Here is an 8,942-nt window from a genome sequence, read left to right as displayed (position 1 = left end):
CTTGTGAGAAGCTGGTTTATCAGGGGTGAGGCCAGACCAGGCATCTTACTCATTCCTTCTACAGAGGTCTGTTGAACACTTGCTTTGGCCTCCATTGTTCTAGTTGCTGGGGACAGAGCAGTGAACAACACAGCAAAAATTCCTTACATTCTAGTGATGGGAGATACAATAAACCAGATAATTCAGTAAAAAAAAAAAAAAAACAGTATGCAAGAGAATGAAAATCCTCAAGAGAAGGCAACAGAAAATGTTGGGGAGGGCAGGGTGCAAGTTGAATTTTTAGGCAGGGAGTCGATGCCTGGTCCTAAGTCCCAGTTTTTCAACTGGGCACAATGCCACACAGCCCAGCTGGGCCAAGCAGACACGTGGCAGGCTGGGAAGGATGTGAGCACGAGTGGAGCAGTCTGGGTTCTTATTCTCACACTGCTTCTCCAGAAGCCATAGTCTTAGGAAAATCAGCTGGCCTCTTGGAGTTCAGTTTCTTCTGCTGTAAAATGGGAATTAAGTGTCTATCTCCAGGGCATATCATGCAAATTAAATGACATAATGTACGTTGCTGTGTGATGTGGAGTCTAAGGTTCCAACCACATGAGGTGGCCTTCCCTGCCCCGCATGGGACAGTAGGGGAGGGAGACTCCCCAAAGCTTCAGTCTCCTTCTGGGCAGAACCTCCCTGTGGGCAAATTCTAGCTCCATGCAGTTTCCAAAGGGACTCAGCCTGCAGGGCTCCTGGGCTCCAAGCCTCTCTGTAGAAACGGGAGTGCTTCCTTGGTGCTTCTAGGGAACCCTGCTTCTTCCTTCCAGATGGAGAGGAAATGGTTCAGGAGGTACATCTTCGCTTCTCCAGCCCACTTTACCTGTTGCAGCCAGAGGCCCCCTGGAAGGTCTTCTCAGAGCCAGCCCTCCAGGACCCTAGCTCCAACTCCTTTCCTTCAATGCCTTCCCACCGTTGCATCTCCAAGAGTCGCATCCTCACTCTGTCTGCCCATCTGTGCCTTGCAGCAGCCTCAGACACCTGTATCTCAGGAGCACCCTCTCCCTAGCATTTCCTGCCCTTTCTGAATCACCAGCTCTTGCTGGACTCTGCAGCTCAGCTTACACCCCCACCCCTACCCATGGGTTTGACTCAGTCATGCCCCTTGATGTGACCAGTGCAGCACAGGCCTCTCTGTTCTGCATCTGTCATGCTGCACCCGAATCATCTCACCTTCCAAACAAGGACCATGGGTTGAACTCATATGGCCCCCCCAGGGCCTGGCACACAATCTGGCACAGCCCAGACACCCAGGGAGGCCAAGAAATGGATGAATATATGGGTGGCTGTGGAGAGTGGATGTGAGGGTAGGTAGGAAGTCGGGGGAGTAGGAAAGAGAGGGATGGGGCAGGGTGGCAGGAGGGACAAGCAGCTGCCTCGGGCAAGGCGGGAGCCAGATATGGTGACGGAGAGAGGTGGAGTCTGGGGGTATTTAGATGGATGGCGGCTGGCTGAGACCCCCACCAGCTCCTTTCTATCCACAAGCCTGAGTTCTGCAACTGAGGTCTGCAAGTCAAATGAGCAAATCTTGAACGTGAAGTGGAAACCAATTAAAAAACACACTGCAGTGACTTGAAAGAAATTCCAACAAATGGCTTTCACAAACCAGCTTGTGTTTCAGCAGAGTTTATGATCTGAATTTGCATCATTAGGAATAAGGACAAATGTGGATGAACAGCAGGGGCGGAAACAACATGCGTTAGACGATAAACAGCATCCACAGCTCTTCCCGTCCTCACGGTGCTTCACGCCCTAAGGTTTTACGGTCACTTCCCGAGAACTAAGAGGGGGGTGTTGTTTCACTTTCCCATTTTCACATATTCAGAATGTGAATAACCGTGGACCAGGTGTTGGTTGAATTACTGGTCCCAGTTCCTCCAGCCCCTGTAGGATTATACACGCACTCATGACTTCCCTACTGGCCCCCTGCACATCTCGCCCCTTAACTCTGGGTTTGGCCATCAACTTGTTTTGGCCGAGCAGATGTTACTGGAAGTGACCGAAGCAGAGGCTTGAAGTGTGTTTGTGTATTTGGACTCATCCTTCTGTGCTCTTGGCATAGCCATGAGAGAAGCACGATGTGGTAGCCCATGAGTCCTGAGAGAAAAAGCTACCTGGAACCAAGATCAGGCAAGCCCAGCTCAACCCCATCCAACTCACAGACCCAGGACCGAGAAACCCGGCCCTGCACTGCTCGCCACTGCAATTCTGTGAGTTAACAACAGCTGACTAATCTGGACCATGACAACTGCACTCTTTACTTAGTGATGACACTGCCAGGCATGTGCTGGCCATTTCCCACACATCTTCCCACATAATCGTGACAACATCCCTCAGACACAGGCGTCACCATCTCCACTTTACAGAAAAGGATGCTGGGACTCAGCTAGAACAGTCTGCCCAAGCTCAGGGCGCATATGTGAAAGGCCAGGATTCCAATCACGCCTGTCTGCCTCCAAAGCCCCTGCTGTGCACCAAACTTGCTTCCACGTGGAGCAGAAGCTGTGCTGACAGGAGTAGAGCCCCCTCCTGAAGACGCCGGAAGCGCTTGGTGCCTCTTCCTCAGCATACCCTGTGATTAGCAAAGTGCCTTGTTTCACAATTGTATTTCCTTTAAAACACACATGGGGACTGGTTGTCTTTTTCCAATTCTGACTGAGCTGTTCATCCTCAAATGCCCCAGGAGACAGCCCCAGACAACCGTGACCGGCCTTTTCAGAGGAAGGCCCTGTGAGCCATCTTGGCCTCACGGCCAGCGCTTGCTCCAGCCCGCCCATTAACTGTGCGAAGTCACGTGCCGGCGGCCAGCGCTTGCTCCAGACCGCCCGTTAACTGTGTGAAGTCATGTGCCGGGAGAGGTGGTGGCGCTCACGGAAGCACTCGTGGCAGATGGGGCACGTGAGGGCCTCTGCTCTCAGCCTCTTGGAATGCAGGTTGGGCCCCGCACGCTCCTTTTTGTGGTGGGATCTCATGTGGAAGACCAGGTCGGACGTCAGGCGGAAGGACAGGTTGCAGTTGGCGCACCAGTTCTGGGTGGACAGGCCCAGGGAGGTGAGCGTAGGGGGCAGCAGGGCCCAAGAGCTGGTGGAGGACGACAACGGGGGCGTGGGGATCTGGACCGTGGCGTGCTTGAGCCACAGCGTGGGGGCGCCCAGGAAAGTGCCGCAGAGAGGAGCATGTGGTGGCCCCGTTTGCAGGTTCCAGAAATCACCCACCAAAAGCTTGGAGTTGGAAAGTCGACCCCAGCAAGTGACATCAACCGTGCTGATGAGTCCCAGCAGCTCTCCCAGGGCATCTGCAGGTTCACCGGCCTGAAAGACACAGGCTGGTCCCAGTCTCCCTGCTGGGCCCCTGGCTGGCTTGCTGAAGGCACTTCTCTGCTCCCTGCGGGCTCCACTGGGCCACACAGAGACGCGGGTGCTGCCAGTTAGGTCCCTGGGGATATCGAGGGTCAGCTGCTGGGGGCCAGGCTGGCCTACAGGGCCACTGTGCTTCCTGTCCTGGGCCTGCCCACCCCCAAGCCTCTTCTTGAGCTGACGCACCTCTGTGAAGGCGCTCTGCCCCTGTTCCCACCAAGTCTTTTGGGGCATCAGCTTTCCCAGCCTGAGCTTGCCTGGGGCCACTGATAGTACCATCTCGGCACAGGCTTCATCCTGGCCACTGCCGCCCAGGACAGTCTCAGAGCCCAGGCAGTTTGTTTTCTCCAGTAGCACTGGCTTCTGGCCCCAGCCCTGCTCAGATTCACTAAGCTGCCATCTGTTTTCAGCTGAAGGGCTCTGCAGAACTCCCTTCCCAGTAGCCATGGGGGCCACAGAGCCTGAGCCAGCTGAGTAAGGTGGATCCTCCGGCAGCTGTCAGCCCCAGGAGTTTCTGGAGGGCTTGGCCCGGGGAGTGGCTGTGAGATTGAAGGGCTCCCCTGGGGCCTGGGCCAGCACACTTGGACGACAGGGCTCTGCAGAGAGAGGAAGCAACAGGCCATGAAACGTGTGCTCTTCACTCAGGGACATATCATAGCATGCAGCCTGTAGGAACTTAGAGAACTCCTCCCCTCACCCGGGACCTCAGTATCTTGGGCCAGTTGCTGATAAGAGCATGAACTTGAAGGCAGACAAGTGTCCATGTGAGTCCAAACTCTGCCAGTCTTCAGCTGTGTGATGTTAGACGAGCTACCCTTCTAATTAATCTTCTCAGCTAACTTGACCAGAGACAGTTTTCCTCCTTTGCATCCAAAGCATCCTGACTGCTACAGATGCAGTGACTCACCCTGACTCAGAGCACCACGGTTTCACCACTAGGGCTCCATCAGAGAGGAAGGACCACAGCGCACAATGCTGCCACCCGGAGGCCAGACTCGGTACTGCCCAGCATCTATCAGCATCCAGGCAGGAGCTGCTGTGTTAACAGTGGCACAAGGCTTCCACCCGTCAGTAGTGACTTGGTTGACACTCTAACATCTCCGCACCCTGATAAACAGCAGTTTTTGTTCCTTGCTGCTCAGTATGCTAATTTTTCTTCCAAATAATCACACACACCAGGACATTTCAAGCACTTCATGACAGGAACTCTGTAGCACAGGTGACCAGAGGGTAAAAGCTGGACAATAAACACCCAGGCAAGGCAGGCTGGGTGCGCGGCTGTTCCTGGCCCCTGCTCCCATGCCTGGGGGAGCCGCCTTTCTACCAGGCCCTGACCCTGCAACAAGTGTGGGTCTCCCCTCTCCACTCTCCTGACTACACTTGTTTTTCACACATTCATCCACTTGCTTGTCCTCTGCTCACCTGTCAACTGTCAGAGGTCTTCTTGTGCCAACCTACTTGGCATTAACAGGGGAATCAGCCTCTGCTTTGCCCTCAAGGTGCTCATGGCGCAGGGGAGATACACAATGGCCATATGTGAATGCGCCTGGAAGGAGAGGGAGCCATCAGCCCTGCTGGGGAGACATTTACCCCTCTTCCCTGACCAGCCCACCAGCAAGTTCTTGAAGCTTGCAGACCCATCTTTAAGTGTCTCCTCGGCTTGTGAGAGGTTTGCCGGACCACACTCCACTGAGTGTTCTGAGCTTTTATCATTAAGAAATGTGTGTCCCGAGCCCAGGAGGACTGTGAGGAGTGGGCAGCTCTGATCCTTCCTCACAGGGACATCATTTAGGTTCAACTCAGCTTCTTCTTCTTCTTCTTGGCCTGCCTCCTGCTCCACCTGTAAAAGGCCTCACAGATACCTGCCCTCCTTATCACTATCTTGGTGACAGAAGTCTGTGACATGTGCTTGGCATATGAGTGAAGAGGACCCTGGTCCTGCAGTACTAAACATCCTGCCCGATGTCCCTGCAAAGAGGAGGCACAGCTGGGACTGAAACCCAGGTGTTCGCCCCCAAAGCCTGCATGGCTGCACTGGCCATGTCGCCTTCCCAGAGTCCCCCTGATGAACAACCAAGCCAACTACATGACCCAAATACCAAAGGAGGGTATACTGAAGGTTTAAGCTTCCTTTTCCCGCCTTCTCTCCAACTTCTCCCAAGCTTTTACCCAATCAGAAAGTCAGACTCTTTGTCTAACCTGTGAAGTTTGAACAGTTTGTGAGGAAACACATGCCAGACCTACCCTTCAGCCCATCCAGTGTGACTCCAGTCTCCTGCTTGGTCGTCCTGAAAGGACTTCCAAGATGGGCCACCAGGGTGAGGTGAGCCTCCCCAAATATCTTTTCCAAACTGAGTCCTCAAAGGAGATGCCATTGACATCAGAATTAGTGCCGGTCAACGTTACTTGAAGAGGCAGAGATGGCCATGTCACCGCACCGAGTGACCCTGAGCTGTCCTTCTCACCTCTCTCAGCTTCAATTTCCCATTAACTGGGGTTGGACTGAATTATCTCCACAGTCCTTTCCAGATCTAACCATGTGTGACTCCAGTTGGGATGAAGCCGTTTCTCCCTCTAGCAGTCTGCTCGACACACACACACACATCCAGGCACATTCACACCCTCACATACACATGCATTCACAATACATACACACCCACAATCTCACAAGTAGTCACTCTCACGTACATACTCACATACACTCAAACACATACACACTATTACACAATCAAATGCACATACACCCTCACACAAACTCCCCCTTCTTCTCTCTCTCACTCTCTGCCCCTCACTGTTTACCAGATGTAGAACCACCTGATGTGTTTCCCACAGCTGGGCAGGAGGCTGCCTTGCTGACCTGGCTGCACCCCTGTACTCCTCTGCACACAGCCCCACTGCGTTGCCCTCACAGCTCGGGCAACATTGTCCAACCACAGCCATGCAGAACTTCCATTGACAGAACTTCCAGTGTTTTGAACGACAGATGAGAAGACCTTCTCAGCTATAAAATTTGAAACATGCTGTCTTCCTGCAGGCTGGAGTGTTTGCTACCAGAATGCTTCATGATATAAGTATACATCTCACCATTTATTGACTACATAAATGTACGTGCCAGAGATGCCCAGAGCTTAACACATCTTACGTTATGGCATTTTCACAACTACATGAGTGTTGCAGGTCTCAATCCAAATGTGTCCATCTACAACCTACAGATGCCATATCAATAAACCCTGTGCTGCTCCAGCTGTTTGAGACTCTTCTAGATCTGGATTCTGTCAACTGCTGAATCCACCCGAAACACTCATCAGTGTTATCATCCAACTCCTGATAATGATAATGAGAACAAGGAGGAGAAGGAAGGAAAGGTGGAGACCAAGGTACCGAACTGATGGAAGACCTTAGCATGCCGTCCACCCTCCCTGACTGAGGGTCACCACTCTCACACGCACCAGCACCGCCAGGTCAGGTCACCCAGGCAAGTGCAAAGAATGTCCTAGCAAACCCCTTCTGGGGACCCACCTAACCTTGGTCCACTGCATCTGCGGCAATCACCAGAAGGAAGTCTTTCAAATGAAAGATGATATGAGTCTGTTGTGGCTTGTTCGGGGTTAGGGGAACACAGGCACAGCCGCTCAGTGCTGCTTCTGTCCCCCTTTCCTACATGGACCTACCAACGCCCTTTGCAACTGGAAGGTGGCTCTCTGTCCAGAAGATCGCTGAGCAAAGCAGAGCCGCTCCCTCCTCTTTCTCTTTCCACTGACACCAGCTGTTCTAGCAGCAAGCGGATCTATGCATCCCTTGATTTTTTCCTCCCTTCCAATATTAAAGGAACTTTGCTGTCCTCCACACTCCTCAGTAGCCTAAGTCCATTCTGGGCTCTTGATCCCTGACATTATTTACTCATCCTTGTCACTCTGCTGTACGTGTCCTGAGAAGGGACTCTTCTTGCCTTCCTTGGTTATTTCAGTCTGAGCTCAGCAAGACAAACCTCTGAGCCATACAGACATCATTCAGTGCTGGCTTCCCTGGTAGCTCAAATGGTAAAGAATCTGCCTGCAGTGCAGGAGACCCGGATTCGATCCCTGGGTCGGGAAGATCCCCTGGAGAAGGAAATGGCAACCCACTGCAGTATCCTTGCCTGGAAAGTCCCATGGACAGAGGAGCCTGGTGGGCTGCAGTCCATGGGGTCACAAAGAGCCGGGCATGACTGAGCGACTAACACTTACACTTACACACTTGTGGTCTTCCTATTGAAGCAATCTGACTTCAATCCCAGACTCGCCAACCTTTTCCCAGCCTTCAGATGAAGTACTGATCTTGGCAGACTTCTGCAACTGAGCCTCCCAAGTCAAGAGTTTGACCACGTCTGTCCTCCCTCCCACCGGGAATACTTCTCCCTCAGGACTCAGTCCACCAACCAGTGTTCTACTGACCAAAAGATGAAGTTTTCCGAGAAGTGAAGCCTCACCTGCCCCGCAGTGTAAAAGCGCTTGTTTCTCTGTTTATTACCTACTGCTGGGGCACTGGCTGCAGACTCCAATCATTCCCTCATCTGAGCAGCACTGGTCACGTTCTAACTTTCTGTTCAGGTTCTAACCAGGCTGTTCACAGGGAATTTAAGTGTGTGGGTTTCTAGGGTCAGAATGCCTGGGTCAAATACAGCTCTGCTCTTGCCAATCACGTGACCCTGGACAAGGTCCCGATCCTCTCCCTGCCTCTGTTGTCTCACTATGGATCACCTTAGTGCCCACTTCATGAGGTGGTTGTGAGGATTAAATGGATTAACATACCTAGAGTGCTAAAGAGCCTGCCTCAATAAATGTGAAAGTGAAAATGTTAGTCACTCAGACGTGTCCAGCTCTTTGCCACCCTATATACTGTAGCCCGCCAGGCTCCTCTGTCCGTGGAATTCTCCAGGCAAGAATACTGGAGTGTGTAGCCATTCCTTCTCCAGGGGATCTTCCCAACCCAGGAATCGAACCCGGGTCTCTTGCATTGCAGGCAGATTCTTCTCCGTCTGAGCCACTAGGGAAGCCCAGGTTTATCATCATACTAGTAATTTATTATCATACTAGTTCTGAAGGTTAAAGACAAGCCCAGGGCTGCCTTCCCTCCACTCATGCCCCTCCCTGCCAGGGACCAGCACACAGTAGTGTTTAATAAGGGTCCAAACGGCCTGGGCAGTTTCCACCTTCCCCCTCCATTTACAGGAAAAAGAACTCTTTCTCAAGCAACTGAATGATAGCATGTTACTGATATCTGAACATACTCACCACCCCAAGCTAGCCAGCCTCCAATTGTCCCAAGTTGCAGCTCAGAAACTAGGTCTTATTCAGTGAAACCATCTCCGCCGACAGGGCCTTTCTCCACTGCTTCCTCTTCAGCTAAAACAAATGAGAACAGAAAAAAGTCTTCTGGGCCCCAAGACTTTGGTTTCCTCAGACTCTGAAGATGCTTCTCATACTTTTTTGGAAGATTTCTGAGGATAATCATCTATCTACCTCTTCTATATGTGGATTGTGTGGTGCTGGGTTTTCCTAAAAGGGAAACACA

At 52.2% G+C, this 8,942-nt stretch overlaps 1 protein-coding gene across 1 annotated transcript; it reads right to left on the bottom strand.

Annotated features, from left to right (window-relative positions):
- Nucleotides 1-1,643: 1,643 nt before the first annotated feature.
- On the bottom strand, nt 1,644-8,574 carry ZNF488 (zinc finger protein 488). Its single transcript, XM_070781853.1, has 2 exons — nt 4,812-8,574; nt 1,644-3,985 (listed from the first exon to the last, which is right to left on the bottom strand). The coding sequence occupies exon 2, from the start codon at nt 3,834-3,836 to the stop codon at nt 2,862-2,864; it is 975 nt and encodes a 324-aa protein (XP_070637954.1). The 5' UTR covers nt 3,837-3,985; nt 4,812-8,574; the 3' UTR covers nt 1,644-2,861.
- Between the last annotated feature and the right edge of the window lie 368 nt (nt 8,575-8,942).

This window comes from Bos indicus, chromosome 28 (assembly GCF_029378745.1).
Source record: "Bos indicus isolate NIAB-ARS_2022 breed Sahiwal x Tharparkar chromosome 28, NIAB-ARS_B.indTharparkar_mat_pri_1.0, whole genome shotgun sequence".
Lineage (NCBI taxonomy): Eukaryota > Metazoa > Chordata > Mammalia > Artiodactyla > Bovidae > Bos > Bos indicus.
This window is presented reverse-complemented; position numbering and strand designations above follow the sequence as displayed.

Excerpts from the sequence above, each read along its gene's own strand:
- ZNF488 (XM_070781853.1), bottom strand. The coding sequence starts at position 3,836 with ATGGCTACTGGGAAGGGAGTTCTGCAGAGCCCTTCAGCTGAAAACAGA.